The sequence below is a fragment of the Dendrobates tinctorius genome, unplaced genomic scaffold (assembly GCF_039654945.1).
Source record: "Dendrobates tinctorius isolate UK_male_01 unplaced genomic scaffold, ASM3965494v1 ptg000064l, whole genome shotgun sequence".
In the NCBI taxonomy this organism is placed as follows: Eukaryota; Metazoa; Chordata; class Amphibia; order Anura; family Dendrobatidae; genus Dendrobates; species Dendrobates tinctorius.
In genome coordinates this window covers 14,001,009-14,025,270 of record NW_027361732.1, presented here as the reverse complement: position 1 = coordinate 14,025,270, position 24,262 = coordinate 14,001,009, and the positions used below count along the sequence as shown (strand labels likewise).

Below are 24,262 nucleotides of genomic sequence, written 5' to 3'. Positions count from 1 at the left end.
ATGCACTTTTTAAGGGTGAGATCAAACGGTACGGCTGGCCGTGCGGCCAAACCTTCTCCCACACGTAGTGACCAGTGAATTGTTGTTCAAGATCATCCAATGGACACTGTGTGTGGGTGGAGTTTCTGATCTCTTCATAATCCTTCAACCCTTATATTAATCCATAAGACGTCAGAAGGTGTGATCATAGCTCAGAAAACTAATTAAACAGGCTTTACTCATCTTCCCCAGGTCCTTTGCTACATCTCTGGCCCTGTCTCTGGAGAGTGTGAGTGAAGCTTTGTTTGTTTTTCAAAACAATCCACAGGTGGGGGACAAGTGTTTTCTGAATCTGGAAAATCCCTTAAATGCCAATAGAATAATGTGACCTACCACATTGCTAAAATTATTCAGTAATGGTTTGAGGAACATGATAAAGTGTTCAATGTATTGACTTGGCCTCTCCAATATCTCAAACAATCCAGTCGACCATATGCAGGATGTTCTGTAAAGACAAGTCTAAATTTAAGGATTGTCAGCTAACATCTTAGTGCCAAATACCACAAGACGCCTTTAGAGATGTTAAAGAATCCATGCCTCCACAGGTCAGAGCTGTTTTGGCTGCTGGAGTGGCACTTATACGATATTAGGCTTTTAATGTTATGATGACTGATCGAGGTAATTGGGTTATCATTAACTGCTCACTCATGGCCCTTGAGACTTTTCATGGGAAATTGGAGACTGTGCACAGCTTCTCCTGTTATTGGTCTGCCATTCAGCTGAGATGAGCATATTTCAGTAACCAGATCTTTTTTGATCACCTTCCTTACGAGTGTGAAAATGTGATTCCCCCACTCAACAACCTGTTAAGTAAAAACTTTTGGTCCATATTGTCTTCATCTTAATGCTGATTTGTCACAAAATGCCTTGTATTATCCATTAATTCCAATGGCACCGATGAACTTTCCATTTTGTGGGACTTGAACTTAATTTTTTTTTCATCATTTTAGACTATTAACCTTAATATTATGAGGCAAAGATCACCCAAATGAGGTTCATGGCTAGTAGGGAACTGATTGGTGACACTGATATAGCCACTATCCCTGAATACGGAATGTATATCTTCAATGTCCACCTATTATGTAATATAATTTTGTATGTCTCTAAATCCTTGTAACAATAGTGTCAGCTAGGAGTCCTTCCCTTGGGTACTGGAAATGACCTGGCGCGGGTGCTCGGTTGGGGTGCTTCCTGTGATGATGATACACAGTTGCCTCAGATACTGGAGAAGTTGGAACGTGCAAGCACTAAAATGTTGGATAGGTAAGTTTTTTTTTGTTTTTTTTTGGAGTCTTTGCCTCCATGAGCATTATTTTATCTTTGTATATTACCCGTCCTTAGTACCATTATAAACTGCAATCAATTAGCTGCTAGTATTCACGTGTTTCCTAAGGTCGCCATTCAGCACTGTTTAGTAAATTCAATGTACACATAAATCAGTTTCTGAGAAACGAGAAATGGTTTAGACTTTTGTCTGCCAACCAGTGGCTGCTTCTCATGACATTAACAAGCATGACAAAAGCCAGCCGATGGCAAATATCTGTGGAAAAGTGCTGCTATGGTGAGGTTTTTTATTATTGTTGGGCAATGGAAAATTAATTTATGTTGCATTTGAGCTCAGAGACCCAGATAAGCTTGCAAATCATAGCTCTGATCAATCAGTCTCAATTGTTGTTTTATCTTGTGGCCTTGTTGTTCAAGAAAAACCCTTCCCGAACTAACTATTGATGACAAGCTGGTAAAAAAAAGTATGGCCAGTTGTATAGTAGAGTTCTTTCTTGTGTTCAAATCTGTAAACTTATCACACATTACATACAATTGACTCCTATGTTTAATGCGTCTTTGACGTTTCTGATGTTCTCCTAAAGGTGTCTTGACATTCTATTTGCCGGATGTATGCAGAAGAAACAACGAGAGTTCATAGGGCAGTACAGTTTGCTAAGGCTTTTTGGTTTGGGCTCAGTTGAGAAGATTTTTAACTAGTTTGGTTTAATGGAAAAAAGTTAAAGAATTTCTGTTGTGCTGGATTTTACTACAAGCAGTTTGCTCACGCAATGTAGAAAAGATAAACTGCGGCACTCAGCCAAATAAAATTATCAAGAGCCTTTATTCCAAGTTTTCAAACTGGTATAGAGTAGTTTTGATTAGAACCTGCAAGGTACAGACGACAGCCGTTTTGTGCTCTGCCGGTGCTGGTTCTTGGTTTCTCTACATATTTATATTGCTGAACTGCCTATACATCTGCTGAGCACCACTCCAAATTTTGGTGATAACTGTTTATGCTGTATGCCGGTATTTCTCCTCAAACCTGACTGAAGATAAAAACAAATATATATCAAAACTATCACTTGTTGGGTTAAACTTGAGACACAACTCCCATTATAGCCTTTTATTAATTTATTACTATTAAGGACTGCTTCTTGGTTTCCTCTTTGCAAGTTTCTGTGTGGAGAAGGTCTCCAAATCTCCAAAAGAAAATCAGACTTTGCTGACATTTCCCATTAGTGGATATGTCATTGGTTTTTATCCCGGTGGTAAAACGATGCGTTTCGATGATGAACTGCACCCTTCATCAGGCAGATACACCAATGATCGTACATCAGGTTCTCCAAGACGTAATACTCCATATGTAATGTTCCTTAGTCAGTACTAAGTGACACGGTGTGTTATGACTCTCGCAGCAAAGCAAACATTGTGCAGAAAGCGAAGCTAGAAATTCCTACTACTAGAATGTGCAAAAGCTAACGGCAGCAGGCTTTTATGATCACTACTTGCTACTCTACCTGTGTGCCTTATATGAAGAGTTTTCTTAGGAAATTGTAGCGTTCAGAGAATGCATTGTAAGTAATGACTGTATGACCTGCACATCAGTCTACAGAAGGCGATGGAAATGGGCATTTTACACACTGTTGTCATGGGACACTTTTTATCGCAGGTGGAGTATAATGTCGTATGAGTTGAAGTTACCATCAAAAACCTCAATACTTCCCATATCTCCAGAAGAGGAGTCTGAAGAGTGCCAAGTAAATGTCCTCCCATCTTATCTTTTGTTATTTTCAGTATCGTTCCTTCTATTGAACTATTGTCTTCCGTTTTGATGACATTCTACATTTGTGTTTTAAGAAACATTTCATACAATTGATTTTAGGCAAATTTCTTGTGGAGTTTTGTGTGTACAAAATTAGATGGGGAAAAAAAGGTATAAAACATACAGGGTCAGATGCAGAAACCTCCTGTAAATGTATGTCATATTTCATGTAGTATAGATAGCAGTCATTATAATATCTAGGTTCACACAGAGCAAGGGACTATGAGGAATCTGGAGTACGGCCCTTGTAAATGACAAATGCAAATGTTTGTCGAGATAAAATAATAATGTAAAACGTTTACAGTATCATAAGAAAGCATGAAGTGCATACTCAGTGGTAACAGTACATTTTCACCTAGATAACTGCTATTTTACTGCTCACAGTACACATTGTAATGGGGCAACTTGTCATTTACAAGGACTTTACTCCTGATTCCTCATGGTTACTTGTTCTGTGGGACTCGACATATTATCATACTATTATTGTACTATCTTTAGTACATAAAGTATGGTATTAAGGCTTCTGCTCACCAAGCATTGTATATTTTTATACTTTTTATGATCATTAAAAAGGGTTTTTTATTATTCTACTTGTTGAGTTTTGCGCATATGAAAGTTTGCACCCAGCTGCGGGATACTAATGTAGATTTAGTTTACTAATTCTGTAAATGGAAAAGTGTATCTGCATCATAAATTGATATGAAGTGAAATCTGCAGCGCTGGACAATATATTCTGTGGATATTGTCCAGTGTGCGGGTGTGACTTCTTATAATCTCATCCGTCTTCCTGCTTTTGTATAATGCAGTGATGTTTGGGGGTAAATTTAAAATCTACTACATATGGACCCCATCGGAATGTACCTTTTAAAGGGCTTTCTGACTTGACCACTCTGCACGCCTTTGCCGTGCCGGTGTTAAAAATGATCAGCCAGTATTTAGCCATCTTCTCCATCTCCACGGCTTACCCCGTTAGTGTTTGCCAGCTGCAGCAGTGACGTCATGCCAATATCGCTGCAGCCAGTCTCTGGGCTCAGCAGCTCTACTGATGATGTGCTGCAGCGGGTAAACAATCATTAGGCTCAGCGGCTGGCGCCATTTAGTTTGGTAGAAAACTGAAGCCCAGTGACTGGCTGTAGACGTGACCCAACAGCTGCAATCCCTGGAGGAGGCATAGCATGGACCTGGTGAGGGTGAATGATTTTATTTTTTTAACACAAGTAAGCTGATAGCACGCAGAAGGGGAAAGCCAGAAAGCCTCTTTTCAACTCCAGAAGGCTCACAGTATACCGTCTTGACTACTCTGAAGAAATAAGATATTAAATATATTTCAAGCAAAGTGCTGATTTGCTTAATTGATGTTGAATATCGATTACATTTAAATGTCAATTTGTTCCTAGTTTCAGATCTCTGCGTATGAAGACTCTGTGGCCACTCACCTGGCAAAGATTCTCAATTCGGACAAGCATTCCGTAGTCATATCCTCTGCAAAGTGAGTCGCTTGTTAATCCACTAGTATGATGTGGATACTATCGTCCCACAAACCTTCCAATGAAAAAACAAATGGAAATTCAGATTCTTACAGAAATGTAGATGTCTTTATCATTAAAAGGTTTGTCCAGGAAAATATGGCTGCTTTTAAGGAGCACTAGTAATCCTGCAATTTTCACATTGGCACTGGGGGGTCTTTTAGACTCGTATTTCCTTTCCTTTCAGGAAGAGTTTACTGCGGTTTCCTTATCATGTGCATTTCCTGAAAGAACAGAAAGTTCGAGAAGGAGAAATGTTCCAGTGGCCAGTGGGAAATTGCAAAAAAAATGTATTATTCTATGTGTAATAAAGATTTTGTTATAGGGAAAAAAATTGCCCTTACCAAAAAGTAAATTTCATATAAAAACGTGATTTAAACAATAGGTCATTTTCTGAGGACGCATTTTCCAAGTCTTACGTTTTACTTACCAATACGATCTAACCTTTTATTTAAGTCTATTAAGATTTAATTTCCGTTCTTACAAAATAATTTTCTTCATTTTCTTCCTTGTTAAATTTGAAAACCATTCCTGATCTTGTTAGTAATCCCCCGAACCTTTTACTCCGCATCAGGCAACTATGGAGTAATTTTAAGGTTTTTTTTTTTGGTCAATCACTTAATTTGTTTCATAGAAATCTATACACAGTCCCTATCAATTTCTACAAATATCCTGAGAAAGCCTTTTAAGTGTAGTGTGCAGCCCTCTATATGCATGAGCAGTGGTGTGTCCAGGCATGATAGTAGTGGGGACGATATGTATGGACAGACCGCTGCACGTAGATACTTAGGAGTTGCACCTTTATTTGGGAATAGACAAGAAATTAGTTATTTGAGGATTTTCCCTTATTTGTGCTTGGTAGTGGAAAGCGAGGCAAAATCCTAACTGGATGAATGCTCTGTACATTTATCTAATGCTGCGTAAAAGATGAACCTCATTTTTGCTGTGTTCATTGTATTTCTTTATTAAGGGTGTTGTGTGAGACTGTAAAAGATTTTGTGGCAAAAGTTGGTAAGACCTACGAGAAACCACTGGAGAATTTAGAGGAGGCAGAAGTGATGGCAGTGAAAGTAAGTATTGTTTTTGTCCTAATACTTCTGACACTAAAGTCCGGTATACACATTAGATAATTGTCTGCAGAACGATCCTTCCGTGGACAGCGACCTCTACCGTCTCTTCCGTAGACAGGAGCTCTTGTTCAGCTGAGTGCTCCTGTTTGCTCTATAAGAGATCTATTGCCAGACATGTCTGAGGGCAGATTAATTCTGGGAAATCAAAGCGAATGGCAATCCAATATCAAATATGCTCAATCGCCTTTTTTTCCTGACAATCATTTGTCTGGGGCACCCATACACATTAGACTGATGGCCGAACCCGTCGATATCGGTGAGTTTCATCAACATTAATCTACAGATTTCCTTAGTATTGCACAGGTGATATTTGCAGTACCTGCACAGGCAAGAATTCAAACACCTGTGCAATACTGAAAACATGACCTGTTGGTGGCTCTTGAGGACCGGAGTTGGGGAACACTGGTCTACAGTGTATGGTGGGCTTTAGAATTGTGCCCAGGTTACAATTAAATAAACTGCATGCAATTCTCTTTTTACATTCCACATTGCTTTAACTACTGAGGCACTCATAATAGATGTAGCAATTCCCTATACCTAATGTCACATAGGACTGGACTTGATACTTTGAAAGATCCGCTAATCGTTGTTCACATTTGCGTTCTGAACCTCTTTTGGTTTTCCATTTTTAATTTCTTGATATTCCTAAAGCAAAGTATAGCACTGCAGACTGTACTGTTCTGGCTGTAAAGTATACCGGAATTGCCGATTAATTTTATTAAAGTCATTTGGAATTGGCAAGGTTTATAATGATCCTTAAAAAAAAAAAAAAATTAGTGAAGAGAACTGGTCATTGTATAGAATGGTGGAAGGTAGGAGAAGGAAGAGCAGAGCAGAATGATGTTTCAGGTTTATGGGAAACAATTCAAAAATAATGTTTGTATGTATAAAACCATATATAGGACCAATGGGTGGTCCTACTAGTGATTTTGAGCTATTTCCACATGCACAGTCAATCACAATCATCAATCACTGAATAGGACTGCCCACTGGACTCGTAAACATAAAAACACAAGTGATTTAAATTAAGAAAATGTAAGTTTTACAGAAAATTCTTCCACAAAATTGGATATTATTTTGATTAGTTCCTCCTCTATAACGTTCCACCTGAATTTCACATACCATTTTTAACATAACCCGGTGCCTTTTAATAAAGCCATGACGCTGGTGTGAGTGGAGCCATGGTCAGTTAGCTTAACACTCCCACATACCGGTAATTGGATTTCATTTTAAGAAATTTGGGTTTGTTGCCATTGAGAAATGTTCAAAAGGATAAAAATAAGGCAAATCTGTGGAATATAAAGTGCATCCCAACTGCAATGTAGCATAGTCCCTAAAGGATGGTGCATAATACTGCATAATTTTCACTTTATCACATAGCACTTCAGGTTCCATGATCATGTAAAATGTGAAATCGAGCTCATATGTCGCATGAGTTCAGAACATTGTTGCTAATTGCAATCTGGTCAGGTAATGTAGCCCATCATCAGAGTTGATTGTGATATTTGTGTTTTAGTGTTCCACATTGAATGAAAAGCTGGATCTGCTACTTCAGACCCTTCATGCAGAAGCTCAGGCAGCGCCGTTGTTGGCACGTTTAACACCACCCATTGTTGAGGAGGAAGTAGAGGAAGAATTCTCCAGCGAAGACTCCCTCTCTGAGAGCAAGGAGCAGTTGACAGACAGCATAGCAAAGTCTTCCACGCCGAAGCTCTTCAAACCACGGGAGCAACTCATGCTGCGAGCCAACAGCTTGAAGAAAGCAGTCAGGCAGATCATAGAACAAGCAGAAAAGGGTGGGTGTTATGTTGGGCCTGCAATATTAGAATGAAATGTGTCATGAGAAAATCTTGGAAGTGTATTTTAAGCTTCTCTAAAATTGGCTTTCTACTAATATATATATATTGCCTACTCCGATTACTCAGGCCTCGTATAACAATCCAGATATATCAAAGGCACATAACACAGAATGCGCAGGTTACTCGCTGAATAAACTGAAATGGCGTTGGTTGGAAACGCTTGTCCTGATTGACATTTTAGTATGTAGCAGTGCTGATGATTTTCATAGTTTTAATTGTTCTCCCCATTACAGGAGCCAAGCTGCAGACTGGTTTTAGTTACTCTAATAACTTCCATGTAACAATGTAATGTCTGTGGAATGTTACTTTATTTATTTATGTTTAAATTGTCATTTGTTTTCGTTCATTGCACCGTCTCACAAATCATGGTAGATTGCTTACATAGTAATAGCGTAATAACATCAGTGTAGGACAGCACCTGTGAAATTGTCATAAAGGGAAAAATGGTGAGTCCGAAGAACCTTAGCTTAGTGGTCTGTATAATCTGCTCTTCAGCCAGCTGAACAGGACACCACCAGGGAGGAGCATTTTCACAGTTTACAAAAGCACTCTTCTCCCCTCCTTCTCTTCCCAAATGTCCTTTTCAGCTAAACACTAGAGCACAGAAAATAGACAATCCAAACTGTACTTCATAGAAGTGTTTGCTGCCCATATAGTTTCTTCAGAATCCACAAATGCCGCACAAATTTTTCCAGCATGTCTGAGTGACTGGTTTGCGATCTGTGAAAAATGAGGATGAATGAACTCATGGAGATCAACATCCAACACTGCGGAGACACCATCACATGTTTCTCAACGCAGTGATTCTAGAGCAATGCCCCCATCCCTTATGGGAAATATGCAAAAACATGCAAAACACAAGCCGCGGAGACACCATCACATGTTTCTCAACGCAAGCATTGCTCCTACCAGCCAGTTTCCTACTCCACACTGATGAGGGGCAATACCCTGAAACAGCTGTCTGTGGATGGATACCATTTTTTGGCATAGGTGGTTTCCTTCATTGGAGGCTGCCCTTCCCGTGGTTGTTCCTTCCCGGGGAAAGACCTGGTTGGTCATTGCTTGCGTTGAGAATCATGTGATGGTGTCTCCGCGGCTTGTGTTTTGCATGGTTTGCGATCTGGGCGTAAAATCACACCCATATATACGACTTTTTACTACCACCTTCCAAGATCAGGAGTCATGTACAACTTATAAACAGATTATTCAGCTTCGCTCCAGGAAATGTTGCAAACTTTGGCTCAACGTATACTGTGTGAGTGTATGTATATATGTACAAGTGCTTCTCACTAAATTAGAATATCACCAATAAAAATGCCTTAAAACATTCTCTCCCTCATTCTGGCATTTGGCAAATATTAATAATTATGGTAATCCTAATTGACCTAAACCGCCGTGGTGCGCCAGAAACGCGTCAGGCAGAGAGTCGCTCTCTCAATTGTAAAAGTTTTTTTTAAATGTTCTAATAAAAGGAAATTTTACTTAAACTGGATGGACGTGCTGGAAACGCCCCTCCTTCTTCCCTAAACCGAGAGAAGTTTATTCTGATTTCATGTCCGATATTGAGAAAAGCATGCATATGTGTCTTTTTATATAGTGTAAACTTCTGGTTTCAACTGTGTATATGTATGAATGTTTATGTAGCCTAAAATGACACCAAATTAATAAAGTCCCTTTCACCTTTTTAATATGTTTTGCAATTTTTTCCCTTGAGCTTTTTTTTTTTTTTTTGTTTTAGACAAGAACATAAAATGGCGGTCTTTTATAAATCTGCCGCTGTATTTCTGTGTCCTGGCTCAGCTTTTGTGATTGTTACTGTGCATGCTCTGTATGTGAAGTATAATAAAATGGATCTCTGTGTGCTAGTGGTGGACGAGCAGAACGCCCACACTGAAGAACAAGAGAACCAGGTTGTAGAAGAGTACAGGAAAGAATTAGAGGAGTCAAAAGAAGAAGAAAAAGACGAAGACACAAAGGAGCTGGATTCTCTATCTGGTATGGACTAATATGAGCACTGTTCAAAGGAATTAATATTGCTTTCATCAGTTAGCTTGGAAGCTGGATCAGAAGCAGGCGACTGGCTTCATAAAGATTCTCCACTTCGGCATGTCCTGTAAGATGTCATTTGTAGAGCAGAGCGATGTACTTTCCAAATGTTTCATTAGAACTATTCATCTGAGATCCTGTAACCCCTTTCTTTGAGTAAACGGCTTTCATCTTCTCCCTCTGTGATCTTGGCGCACAATCCCAGTTCTGCTGACCTTTTTTGTATTTGCTCCACTTATGAGATGATGGAAGAGCAGCGTCACTTATTTCAGAGCTGGGACATGTGTAAAGCAGAACCCATATATGTATTTGTAAATGTAAGTGCTGGCAGTGAGAGCTGGTGCTCCAAGAGGAGTAATGAAATATCAAGTCGGGTACCTGCGACAAGGCATCATTTTCACTTATTGGGACTCTGTTGGTTTTTGTATCAGAGCATGAACAGCAAAAGGTTATTTTTAATGTTGCCTAGCCCCGGGAGTCCCATCTGTCATAATAAAGAGCAGCTGTTATACATAGTACGCTTGTTTTGTCACGGAGTACAGATGAGGCAAAATATGTCACTTCCAGATCCCGAGTGACGGTGTAGTACAAAGGTTACAATGTAAGTGAATGATCCAGTCAGGGTCCTTTTTAATGTTTTGTTTTTACTCTAATTGCAAAACATTGAAATATAGACATCTCGTAAAACTATGCATTATCTTCTAAGTGCTAGGTTCCTTCTGCGTAATGTGTATTTGTCATTCTGCAGCCATGTTGTCTATGCCACCAGAATAGAGCTTACCCCCTTTTTTGTGGATCATTTTTTATTTTGCAGAAGCTTTAAATGTAATAGGAGAGTGATCACCGTCTCTCTACAAAGTTCTGTATGATGTGGCAGTCACCTTGTTACAGGGGCAATATATGATTTTGAGCCACCTTTGATTTTTTCCATTTGAACCTTCATTCATTTACATCATATTAATCAATGATGGAATAACAAAGTTAAGGCAGACTAGGAAATAATCTAAAATAAAAATAGCTTTTTGGAAAATAAAATAATTTTCTGACGTACAAATATTTTAATAAGTATGGTAGAAGTTCTCTAATAAAAATATAAAATAGCAGTCGTTTGTAAAAAAAAAAAAAGTATTAAAAATCATCTCATATTGTTTATGGTTTTAATGCCTGATTTATGTATGGCAATGACCGTAGTACTCTAATGCAATGGGCTTATTCATTTTGGTGTAGTAATGTTGCGGGCTGAAGTGCGGTCACCATGCCAATTTCCGAAACCCTAGCTAACTTTTAACAGCTTTCACCCTGAGCACTATAGTGAACACCTAAGTGATTCAATGTTAAGGCTCTTTTCAGCATCCTGTCATTTTTTTCCCCGATGTGGTTACAGATGCTGACTGTTATGTATGGCGGCCAAGAGCCTAACAAATAGCTATTAAAACAAAGTTGGCAAAATTATAAATAAAAAGTCATAAAGGTAAAACTGAACCTTATGAAAAAGCTACAGGGAGGTAACAGGTTTCAAGTTGCAGTTGTCACAATAGCAAGACATCCATTATTTTGCCGTAGATGACAGTGTAATTCTTTATTACATGGTCAATTAACCCAATTATATAATTAACAGTCTGCAATACATTATGATTTTTTTTTTGTCTTGCACTCAAAAATATTTCTTCTCCTTGGTCTTATTATGTTACTCGTTGTTTTGAAATCTCTGTCTTCTGTTGTGGGAAAGGTTTATGCTTCTGTACACTAGTAACAAAGAGGGTCTGTTTCTTTCTCCAACAGTAAAAGTTGCTCCACGTTCTCCAGACAGACGTGCAAGTCATAGTGCTCAGTCCCAAAGCGGCTCCTTCTCCAGTCCCCCATTGGCATCTAGTAAGGAAAATCTCCCTGTGTTAAACACTAGAATTATCTGCCCAGGTAATAATCCGCAAACTGCTGAATGTTGTAGTTCTGTCTTATTTGCGTTCCTCTATTAATCTGTAAATCTATGTATTTCTGTGTATAAAGCCAAAAAATGATTAAGTTAGGGTTTATTCCAGTTGTTTCCTTCCATTAGAATAAAGTATAGAGCTCTATAATATTTCAGTCTGTTTTATCCTGTTTGTACAGGACACTATAAACCACTAGACAACCACCACTAGACAACCAGTAATACTTTCTTACTCTGCCACCACCAATGGATCAAGAGAGTCCTATAGAAGAAGGGGGATCTACATACTGTATTTTTCGGACTATAAGACGCACCTAGGTTTTAGAGGAGGAAAATTAAAAAAAAATACAAGCAAAAAAAATGGTCAATTCTGTACTAATATCCCCCATCCTGGTATGTATGTACTGTATGTATATATGTCCCCAATCCTGAAATACATGGCTCCCCATCATAGTATGCATGGCTCCCATGAGAAAAACCTAAAAATAAAAACTATAAACCATTCTACTTGCCTTCCCTGCGCTCCCTCGCAGCGTCCTGTTCTGATTTCACCAGCTGATTTATGCTTGTATGCAGCGCATGACAGTGATGTAATGTGCTGCCTACATGCCAAGGACAGCTGCCAGAATACTCACTGCTCCTTACTCCTGGAACTTTGGGTGTGTTGAGCAGTGAATATTCATTTTTCTTTAAGACCAGACACACTGTTAGCCGCAGGCGCTGGCTCCCTGCAGTGGCTGGGCAATCACGTGTGCCCGCTATCAAAGAGAATAAATATTCACTGCTTTACAGCCCCTTGGGTGTGGGGAGCAGTGAGTTTTCGTTCTCTTTAGTAGCGGGCACACGTGATCTCCTGGTGGCTGCGGCTAATAGTGTGTTTGCTATTAAAGAGAAATTAATATTCACTGCTCCCCACGCCCATAGTCCCTCCCATATCACGAAGCCGGCTACAGTGCATAGATGTGTCGGGATTATGAGCGTGAGGAGAAGTGAATATTCATTTCTCTTTAGCAGCGGCACCCGGGTTAACAGCAGCCACCGGCTCCTGCCTTCTGTAACCTGCTGCTCCGCTTCTGCCAGTCCCCCACCTCCCCATCCATAGCAGGTACATCCGGACTATAAGACTCATCCCCCATTTTCCTCCAAATATTTGGAGGAAAAAAGTTTGTTTTATAGTCTGAAAAATACGATATATTACTCCTTCCATAGAGACCATGACCGAATAACAAGAAGCACATATTCAGTAATGTATAACACGTCTATGCCGTCAGCATAGTAGTCTGAAACCCAGGAAAAGATTACTGTAATATGCATTGTGTGCATGCAGATGAAAATCCATGCCCCAAAAATTGAATTATTGTGTGTTAAATGGAAACTTTAAGTAGGATCAACCCTCCTGAGCTATCTATATGGACATGTAGGTCATAGGAAGCTGGATAAAATGATAGGTTGTTATATGTAGTCTGATGTCTTATTCCAGAGAAATCCATGTTTTTTATCTGTAAATGAATTGTTCAGGGATAGAGGTTGGACACTGATCTGCCTCCAGAGAGTGTAAATAAAAGAGGGCATTACCACTGTGAGACATGTAACAGAACAGTGGAACTGAACTCTGTATCCTTGCAAACACATTTGCTGCTGCTCTCACAGCTTTGCTGTATTTCAGCACTCTCTGTCTGTGAGATGGAAGGTGAAGCTGAGAAGGGAACCTGCAGATGTGTCAGGTGTAATCACACACAGCTCTACAGCTCTGCAGTGACATCAGGAGAGCAGAGAGCAGCCATCATACATCACACTGATAATGCCCCGTATCATTTACAATAATCTCTGGAGGCGGATTCTCATACAGATAAGTGTCCAGCTTATAGTTTTGGAATAGCTCATTTACATATAAGAAAAACGTGGATTTCTCTAGAATAAAACTTCAGATTGCAGATATCAATGTATTACTTCATTCAGCTTTCTATGACCTACGTGCCAATATAAACTGCATAGACGGGTTGACCCTACTGACAGATTCCTTTTTAAGTAGATCAGATATATACACTTTTAGGTATCTATCAGTATTAATGTATTTTCAGATCCACATTTTTCTTATCATTTATTTCACAGGTTTAAGAGCCGGGTTGGCAGCTTCCATTGCTGGAAGCTCAATTATTAACAAAATGTTATTGGCAAATATGGATGCGATTGGTGCTTCACCTTTTATTGATCCAGAATTAGACTCCTTGTAAGTAATATTTTTTTTTTTTTTTAATTCGTTTATTAAACACCAGAGTACAGAGAATGCACATCATACATAATGAGTTGTGATAATAGAATACAAAGAAATTGCACACTCTCACAAATAAACAAGGTAATGTGTACATTTCCATCCGAACATATTTAAAGGATAACTGTTTGTTTCCCCATACATATATCACTTTAATTTAAATTTCACAAACCTTGTCATGTAACAGTAAGAGCTAACTAGAACTCCTAAACTACATCTACCACTATCTCAACTAACATCTACTATTTCCGCAGCCTAGATCACGTTGTGTCATGTGTGATGTCTCAGTTTTGTAGAGTAAGGTGAGAGGAATTCCACCTCTCCCAGATCTTCTCAAACTTCCCCGGGCATCCCCTATTGTGATATAACGTGAGCTCATATGGAACAACCGAATTCACCAACTTGATCCAAAATCTAAGGGAAGGATCTGAGCCCCCCATCCACCTCAGTGCCAGCACTTTCCGCGCCATAAACAGCGTCTCGCGCAAGAAGACTCCAGCATATCGATCCCAGATCTCCTCCCATACCCCAAACAAGCAAATCAATGGCTCTAGAGGGACAGGGGCCTGCATCACGGACGTCAGTAGTGTGGTGACCTCTTTCCAGTAATGTAGGATAATGGGACATTGCCACACCATATGGATAAAATCAGCATCTGGCGAGTGACATCGCATACATTCTGATGATTGAAGCCGACCCATCCTAAAAAGTCGCAACGGAGTCAAATATGATTGATTTATTATATACATTTGTATCATTCTGTTATTGATAGATGGTGATACTCCAGTCGGAGACTCCAGAATCTCCTCCCATTCCTCTCTTTGCGCATCAGGGATGAGACGTTCCCACTTCATCCTTGTAGAGCTTATGGCCGATTCTGCCCCCACTGACAGCATATATGTGTACAAGGAGGATATAAGACCCTGGGGACCCTGCGAGTTAAGAATTCCTATCAGAGGTAAAGACGAAATAGAACGGTCCTCACCCCCATCCCTCATATGTGACTGAAGAGCCGATCTCAGCTGCAGATAGCGAAAAAATTGAGACCTTGGAATATCATGCGCGGCTTGTAACTGTTCAAAAGACTTTAAGGTCCCCTGGTCATACAAGTCTCCCACTGAAAAAACGCCATACTGAGCCCAAAAAACGGCGGATGGGTGATTCAGTAGCTCCGAAAAATAGTTATTACTCCACAGGGGCATTTCAGCCACAACACCCCTAAACCCTATTGCCTTCTTGATTTGTCTCCATATTAATCGTGCCAGCTGGAGCAGGGGCAGCAGACGTGGAGCATTAGTTTTTTCCAACTCAAGGAAACCCAATGGGCAATCCGCTTGTGCAGCGTGAAGCAGGTGGCTTTCAGAATTAAGGAGGCAGTTACCCGGCATCCATTTATTTAAAGCTTTAACCTGCCCAGCTAAGTAGTACAGGAAAAAATCTGGCAGCGCACCCCACCTCCCTTCTTTGGTCTTTGTAAAGTGGACAATTTAAGTTTGGGCCTAGTTTTCCCCCAAATAAAGGACGTGACCAGAGAATTAAGATTAACAAAAAAGGACTTAGGCACCGCTACCGCGCTGTGCTGAAGCGAGTAGACAAATTTAGGGAGTAATATCATTTTAATCAGATTAATGCGTCCAGCCACAGATAATGGGAGCCTACTCCGAGACGCAAATTTAGCTTTAACCAGGTCCAGCAACGGGTGGACATTAAGTTGTAGATCAAGTGTACTAATATTAGAGATGTAGATGCCCAAATATTTAAAACTAGATACAATAGGCAACGGGGAGAGATCCTCTAGCTGGGGAATCGGAGCATGGGAAAGGGGTAACAGGGCAGATTTTTCCCAATTTATATGTAAACCTGAATATTTACTAAATTTATCTATAAGGGATATCACCTGTGGCAAAGTGTCTTCCACATTATTCAAGAATATCATCATGTCTTCGGCATATAGGCCAATGGTGTCTACCCGACCTGCTATATCTATACCTCGGATATTGGGGAAGGACCTTATACGTATTGCTAGTGCCTCAATCGCAAGAGCGAATAGAGCCGGGGAAAGAGGGTAACCCTGGCGGGTACCCCTATGCATCATGAAAGATTCAGATATAGAATTATTTATTATAATACAGGCCTTAGGTTTCATGTATAATATTTTGATCCATGTAATAAATTGATTGCCAAAGCCATACCTCTGCAAACATGCGGAAAGGAAAGGCCATTCAAGAGAGTCAAAAGCCTTGGCAGCATCTAACGATGCCAATGCCCATCTGTTGTCTGGTACCAAGGAGCTATATTGGACTATTGACTGGACTCTTCTGATGTTAATGTAAGTGCTTTTGCCCGGCATAAAGCCCGTTTGATCCAGATGTATGAGATTCAATATAATGGAATTCAACCTAGTAGCTAGAATCTTGGTAAAAATTTTATAGTCCACATTCACTAATGAAATGGGACGATAGGATCCACATTCTAAAGGGTCCTTCCCATCCTTCCAAAGCACCATGATATTAGCCCCGTAAAAGGACTCGGGCATAGAATTCCCCTCCCATATTCCCGATAGACCTTTACTAGGAGTGGCGTCAATATATCCCGGTACTTCCTATATAATTCAATAGGCAACCCATCAGGTCCAGGGGCCTTCCCAGAAGCCATATCTGTCATAGCGTTATCTATCTCCTCTGGAGTAAACTCAGCGTCCATAAGGGCCCGCTGCTCAGGATCTAATGTGGGAAATGATATATCTGACAAATAGTCTAAGCACCCTAAAGTATCAAAGTCACTTAGATTTATATAGTGACCTGTAGTAATCTTGAAAACAGCCGAGAATATCCTCGGTCGAAGACACCAGTGTACCGTCTGCCTTGCGAATTTGCAAAATCATATTAGAGGTGTTATGTTGGCGCACCAGGTAGGCCAAAAATTTGCCCGTTTGGTTCCCCAATTCAAAATAGGATTGACGGGTAAAAAACAATTTACGCTTAGATTTAGTGTCCACGTGCTGAGTATATAACCTCTGGGCAGCCAGCCACTCACTCCTGTTCCCGCTGGTCTGGCTAGATATATATGCTGCCTCTGCGTCTTTTAGTTGTTGCTCCACCTCGTCATCTTTCCCTGCGGTAACCCGCTTAATATAAGAGATCGTGGAGGACAAACAGCCCCTCAGGTATGCCTTAAGGGCATCCCAGAATAAATGAATATCCTGGGGCTCCGGGTGGGACGCGATGAAGCAATTCAACTGATCAATCGTTCTGTCCGGAGATCCCATCAGTTTTAACCAGAATGGATTTAACTTCCAAGCTATCCCACTGTTTACTTGCCCATATTTGAGTTTAAGGACGACCGGGCTATGGTCGGAGATCCCTCTACTGCCTTGTTCTATATCAGCCACCCACATTGCCAAACCGCTAGAACCGAATATATAGTCTAGGCGTGATAGAGAGCGTTTGGTAGATGAGTGACAAGTGTACTTCCTTAACTCAGGGTGACGCATCCTCCACAAATCCAGCCACCCTCAATAAATGATAACGCGGTTGTAGACGCTGGTGAGGACCCCCTGGTCGCTACATCATCCAGCCTCAATTTATCCAGGCGGTTGTTCATAACCATATTAAAATCGCCCATACAAATAACATCTGCGTCTGGGTAGTTAAGGGCAAAGCTCATTGCTTTCTGCAAGTTGGATATATGAGCCGGAGGGGGGTTATAAATACATAGGACTACATATTTCCTGGTGTTCACCACTGCGTGGACAAAAACAAAACGACCCTCAGGGTCCCTTCGCGTTTCCCCCGCCTCCCATCTGACGTCTTTATGTACCAACAGAGAGACCCCTCTGGAATAGCTGGTGTGGAATGTATGGGCAGACCATTGTATCCAGGGCTTCTGCACGCACCGTACCGTATCCCTAGTCAGGTGCGTCTCCACCAAGGCCACAATGTGAGGGCGATAATGTCTGACCTGTGAAAAGACCTTGATCTTTTTTCGAGGTGTTTTTAATTCCCCTCACGTTCCATGTCATACATATTAACTCCGACCCCATACTTTGCTACTCTGAACATGGTGCATGGTATTACCCGGGCAAAATTTAGAGACATCACCTGTAGACTGAAATTGTTGTCGACTGCGGTTACAACCTAAGAAAAAATACCAAAAACCTCTAAGGAAAAAAAACAAAGTAAATAAACAACGAACAACATGGGAGTAGAGTCCTGTACTCCCATCACGGAACAAACAAGGGGATACCATCACTGAGCCCAGTGTCCGGTATTGTTGGTATCTTGGACGCTTCCGAGTGTAGCTCCAATCAGTCGGTTAATAGAAAAATACCAACTGACAAAAGATGCATTAGGATTCCTTTTCGGCAGACCCTCCATGGGATCACAGCCACTCCGCCGCCTCTGCCGGATCTGTAAAAAATGAAGTAGAACCCCCGTGGACCACCCGGAGCAGGGCCGGGTAAATCATCGAGTACATAATGTTCCTCTCCCGCAGACGTCTTTTGACCTCCGTAAACTGCGCCCGTTGTTTCTGGAGTTCCGCAGAGAAATCCGGGAAGATAGAGATCGTGGCATTGTTGGAAGTTGATAGGGCTCTTTTGCCTTGCCAGTCGTAAAACCACGTCTCTATCCCTGCAGTTGAGAATGCGCGCCAGAAAGGGTCTAGGCGGGGCTCCTGGAGGGAGAGACCTAGTAGGGACTCTGTGGGCCCTCTCCACCCCAAAAATCGAGGAGAATTCGTCGCCCAAAGTGGTTTTAAGCCAATCTTCTAGGAATTGCTCCGGATGTTGTCCCTCCGATCGCTCCGGCAGGCCAATAATTCGGATGTTATTTCGACGCATCCTATTTTCCAGGTCATCTGCTTTTTGCCTCCACGCATTCATGGAACCCGCCACTTTCGTTAGTTTAGCCTCCATGGGTGTGATAGTGTCCTCCACCTGGGATACCCGTTTCTCCACCTCCGTAATGCGGCCCTTCATGGCTTGCATATCTTGCCGGAGGCGTCCCACTTCATTATATACGTCCTCTATCTTCCCAGTCAGAGACGTCCTGGTCAAGGAGATGGCCTGCATGAGTTGTTCAGACGCCTGCTTAAGGGTTAATTCCCCCTGCTCACACTCCTCCCCACCTTCAGAGGGGCGGCTCTTATGCTGAACCTGTGGGGGGTTATTTTTTGTAGATCTAGAGCCCTAAGCACGGTCTACCCTGGCATATTCCTTTAGCTTTTCTGTAGCCGCTCCGGACCCTTTGGAACGACTCATTGTAAAGGCAATAGGGCACAGCCGGATGGCAGAGATCGTGCACTTTGGGGTCCCCAAATTAATGTGGCAGACAGGGTATTGTGCACAGAGGGTGATTGCAAGGACCCAGGCACAGCACAGACCCGCAGCGTCTCACAAGGGGGCAAAGTTCAGCCCCAGGCGGCAAGCAAGGGCCCCCACAGCCTAGGGAGCGACACTCACAGGGGCTATAGCCAGAGAGGGATCCAGGCCCCAATAGTTATGGCGCAGGGCAGGCAATATGGTAAGGAGGGGGACACGGGGCCCAATTTTCCAGGGCTCACACCGCTTGTCCCTCACAAATAGTTAAATTGTAGCTCACCGTCCTCTCCCTCAGCGCTGCAGCGATGACACTCAGCGCCACGTCTCTCTTCAGCAGAGCGCGCACCTCCAAGATGGCCGCCGCTCCCTGCAGGCCCCGCCAGCCGCCCAGGTTTCCAGAGCCGCCGGCTCCCAAGAGTCCAGCCCCGCTCTCCCGCGGGGGTCCAGGAGCGACCCCGAGTTCAGAGGGGTCAGAAAAGGGGTGAGTGTGCCGCGGGGTTAAGAGACTGCCGACCGGATTCTATCAGGATGGCAGGAGCTTCCACCGCGTGCGTCCTACTCCGTCGCTGCCATAGCCACGCCCCCTAAGTAATATTTATTGCACTCTTGAAAGACCCATTAGTGCTATGGAAATACTCATCCGATGTCCTTTTAGAAATTGTGTTTTGGTGCAGGAGTCTATTAATGAATGCAGACTGCATGTTGTAGGTGCTGGATTTACCAACTTTAGACCCCTTCACATGTCCGTACAGTACCATTACCGGAAAAACCGTTGCCGGTGTCATCAGTGTTTTGGATCAGTGAGCCATCCGTTTTTTTCCGGTATGGCTAAAGAAATATCAATTCCAAAGCTTCTCATATAGTTCTCAATGTTAAACACGGATGGCACACGGATAGCACATGGATGCCATCAGTGTGCTGTACGTGTTCTACATGTACCCATAGATTTGTATTGGCCCTTGTCATCCTTGCTGCTGGTAAAAAATTGGACATGTCTCCATGTTGTTTGCAAAGACATATGGCCCGTGCAAACACACAGACATATGCACAGCAGCATAGGTTATAATGGGTACATGTGGTCTCCATGAAAACAAGCAGACTTATACCACAAGTACTGGAAACACGGACATGTAAAGGAGGCCTAACTCAGGGGTCCCCAACCACCGGTCCGCGGCCCAGGACTGGGCCGTTGGGGTTCTTATGCCGGTCCGCGAAGCTGCCGCAGACCAGCAGTAAACACTGACAGTGTGCTCTGCGGCGGCTCAGAGCACACTGCAGGTACCTGCCCTGGCTGTTCATTATCACCGGGGCGAGTCGCGCATAGAGGCACGCACATGTGAACACTGCAACACATGTGTGGCTGCATGCAGGCGGGAACACGCCGACAATTGTTATGTCAACCTCCATCTGTGGACGTCGGACACTCAGACTATCCTCATGGAGTCGGTTTCTAACCGTTCGTGCAGACACATGCACATTTGTAGCCTGCTGGAGGGCATTTTGCAGGGCTCTGGCAGTGCTCCTCCTGTTCCTCCTTATACAAAGCGGTCCTGCTGCTGGTTGTTGCCCTCCTAAGGCCCTCTCCACGTGTCCTGGTGTACTGGCCTGTCTCCTGGTAGCACCTCCAGCCTCTGGACACTACGTTGACAGACACAGCAAACCTTCTTGCCACAGCTCGCATTGATGTGCCATCCTGGATGAGCTGCACTACCTGAGCCACTTGTGTGGGTTGTAGAGTCAGTCTCATGCTACCACGAGTGTGAAAGCACAACCAACATTCAAAAGTGACCAAAACATCAGCCAGAAAGCATTGGTTCTGAGATGTGGTCTGTGGTCCCCACTTGCACAACCACTCCTTTATTGAGGGTGTCTTGATAATTGCCAATAATTTTCATCTGTTGTCTATTCCATTTGCACAACAGCATTTGAAATTGTCAATCAGTGTTGCTTCCTAAGTGGACAGTTTGATTTCACAGAAGTTTGATTTACTTGGATCTATATTCTGTTGTTTGACCCCTTAATGACAGCCAATACGTCTTTTTACTGACCTGAGATATAAGAGAATAGCATCCCCATACAGGTGACAATCCAGCAGCTGTCAACTGTACATTATAGCTGACAACTTGCTGTATCACAAATGATCAGTGTCGGCACTGTACATATCTGTTTAACCCCTTAGTTGCTGCTGTCAAAAGTGACTACATCAAATAAATGGTTAATAGACTGTGGGGGGCTTCCGCTTTGACCTAATTGACACACCGAGATCATGATTGTGTGGTTCTTAGGTTTGCCATAGCAGTTCATGGCCAAATAGCGGCCTTAGGCCTGTTTCCCACATGCGTTTTTGATATCAGTTGCAATCTGCGAAAATGGCGGAAAACGGATCTGTCTCCGTTCTCACATCGTGTGCCACCGGACCGTTGTTTTGACGGATCCGGCGAAGGATGAAATTTAAAGGAACCGCTGCCTGAGAGAGAGAGAGATATCCCAGAACGGCATTCAGGGTTAAAAATGTTCCCGGAGAAAAGCTGCCGGGCCTGCGCAGTTGAAAATAGCGGACCGTCAACCAAAAAAAACATTGCAGAGTCTGTCTCATCCGCCCGGGAGTCGCTAAAATATTGGCAGATCCGTCAAAAAACGGGTGTGATGGATCACCGTCAGTCAAGATCCGCCACTAATGTAAGTCTATGGGGGGAAAAAACGGATCCGCCCCTTTTTTGGCGGATCCGTTTTTTTCAGAATTTGGCGGATTTTGTCTGACGCCAAAAAACTGATGTGTGAAACAGGCATTAGAGACTTCCGGCTATAGCGGTCAGTTCAGAAGTTAGCGACATTTAGGTGTTAAACACTTTTTCATTCCTGCTATACCACTTTGCATTAATTCCTGAAAATCACCTGAAGTGTTGTTAAACTATCTGACAGCAATTTTCAATATGGCAGGAGGTGCTGTTTTTAAAATGGTATCACGTTTGGGTTTTTCCAATATATAGCACCCCCAAAGTCACTTCAAACCAGGATAGGTCCCTCAAAAAAATAAATTTTGTAAATTTCCTTGAAAACATACTGCTGCATTTTTAAACCTGCTAAAAGGCTAACAAAATAAATTAGCGTTTTTAAAAATGGTGCTGATGTAAAGCAGGCATAAGGGAAATGTTATTTATTAATGTTTTTGTGTGATATGACTATCTGGATTAAAGGGATAATCATTCAAAGTTTGAAAATTGCCATTTTTTTACATTTTTGTCAAGTTTCTGATATTTTTCATAAATAAACACAAAACATATCAACCTAAATTTACCACTATCATAAAGTATAATGTGCCACGAAAAAAGTCTGAAAATCAATGGGATTTGTTGAAGCATTCCAGAGTTATCACCACATAAAGTGACATTGGTTAGCATTTATAAAATTGACCCTGTCAGTAAGGGGTTAAGTGTTCTCTTTACTTTTTTGAGCAGTATGTGTGTGTGAGTGTAAGTATATTACATTTGTCATATGTGGTGATTGCACAACATACCTCATTACATTAGATATGCTGCTGTGGACTTATACGTTAGTCCATTTTCGGACTGTAGCTTAGATTCATTGTCTATTGAAATCTACATTTTGTCTCATGAGAATGTCAGGCTGCGTCTCTCTCCACCATGCTTTACACTACTTTTATGTGGGTTCAGGTTGGCTGTTTATAAAATATGTGCTGGTGTTTAAACTTAAATTGAATAATTATAAATGACAAGCAACTAATCCACCACTTATAGAAAAGGATTAGTTGGTAATTGAACGCCTACTGAGGCGTATGATCGCCAGTGATGCTTGGTACATTAATGTAGGTGCATTTTCAGCGTTAAAAAGGCTGTTCAGATTAGAAAATCCATTGTCATGTCTGGGATTTCTGAGTTAATAAGGAGGGTGGTCTGTGCAGGGTCTTCAACGCTTGGTCTTAAGGGCATGTCACACTAAGAGATATCGCTAGCAATATCGCTATAACTTGTGACGTTATAGCGATATCGCTGTGTCTGATACTTACCTACGACCGCTCCCCCGCTGGTTATCGCTAATCGCGCGAGAACGTTCAGGACTGTTTCTCGTCGTCAGCTTCCTGCGGCGCTTCCTACTGTGAGGACGAGCGACGCGTGGAGCCGGGCGGGAGGACGCAGGATCGCCTGGTGTGACAGGTAAGTAGCGATGCCCGTCCCCAGCGATGTCGCTGGTGAGATCTGCCTGTGTGGCAGCTCACTAGCGACCACTTAGCGATGCACCAGCGATCCTAACCGCGTCATATCGCTGGTCGGGATCGCTGGTACATCGCTAAGTGTGACAGTACCTTTAGGGCAGTGATTACCTTACTGTTCCTTTGTGAGGAGATGGGAGTATGGATGTGCCAGACACATAGGACAATGTGTTACCCAGCTGATGAATAACAGCAGAAGTCATTTCTCGTCTCACTTGATGGCATCTGTCTGGGGAGAATCGGGAGATCTTCCTCACCTCAGTGGTTCAGATGACGTTTTCTCCAATGTGTATGGAGGCCATAACTGCCAGGGTTGCCCATAGGCCACAGTTGATTGCCGGAGATCCAGCTGAGACACTTTGTGTTTAGGTTATTGTCAAGGTACCCTTATAACATTTAAGGATTTTCTCAAGTAGTGAACCCCTTTTAAATGAAAGGGGCTGTATTTTTGCCTATACAATGGATTGTTGGGAGTGTCATTATTGTGCTGGGAAAATCTTGGAAGCATCCACAGCACTTAACCAACCACTTACATATCCTCTTTAAAGATAGGTTCACATTATACAGTGCTCTGCTATGGTAACCCATCAGCAGCCTGCAGTCGCGTCACTGGAGGCTGATGAGAGCAGGTACGCGTGTGCACACGCAACCAGTCCATTTAAATGCTGCTGTCAGAGATAGATGGCAGCTGGTGATATGTCAGCTTCTGTGGAGCAAGCTCAGCTCCTGAGGCCCCCAGCACTGACATGCATCTAAGTCATTGTGCGCTAAGGGGTTAAACTTGTCTGATACTGTAGTATTCTCCATGACTGCTGCGTTTC

At 42.3% G+C, this 24,262-nt stretch overlaps 1 protein-coding gene across 4 annotated transcripts in view; it reads left to right on the top strand.

Moving 5' to 3' along the window:
- The window catches only part of DGKH (diacylglycerol kinase eta), a 356,048-nt gene that overhangs the window by 270,260 nt on the left and 61,526 nt on the right, over window positions 1-24,262 (top strand). For all 4 annotated transcript variants that reach the window (XM_073580313.1, XM_073580314.1, XM_073580312.1 and 1 more), the window contains 8 exons: window positions 1,163-1,302; window positions 2,975-3,062; window positions 4,525-4,616; window positions 5,624-5,723; window positions 7,300-7,579; window positions 9,509-9,637; window positions 11,471-11,605; window positions 13,731-13,848. In XM_073580313.1, the coding sequence (XP_073436414.1) occupies window positions 1,163-1,302; window positions 2,975-3,062; window positions 4,525-4,616; window positions 5,624-5,723; window positions 7,300-7,579; window positions 9,509-9,637; window positions 11,471-11,605; window positions 13,731-13,848 (1,082 nt within the window). The remainder of the gene's footprint in view (window positions 1-1,162; window positions 1,303-2,974; window positions 3,063-4,524; window positions 4,617-5,623; window positions 5,724-7,299; window positions 7,580-9,508; window positions 9,638-11,470; window positions 11,606-13,730; window positions 13,849-24,262) is intronic.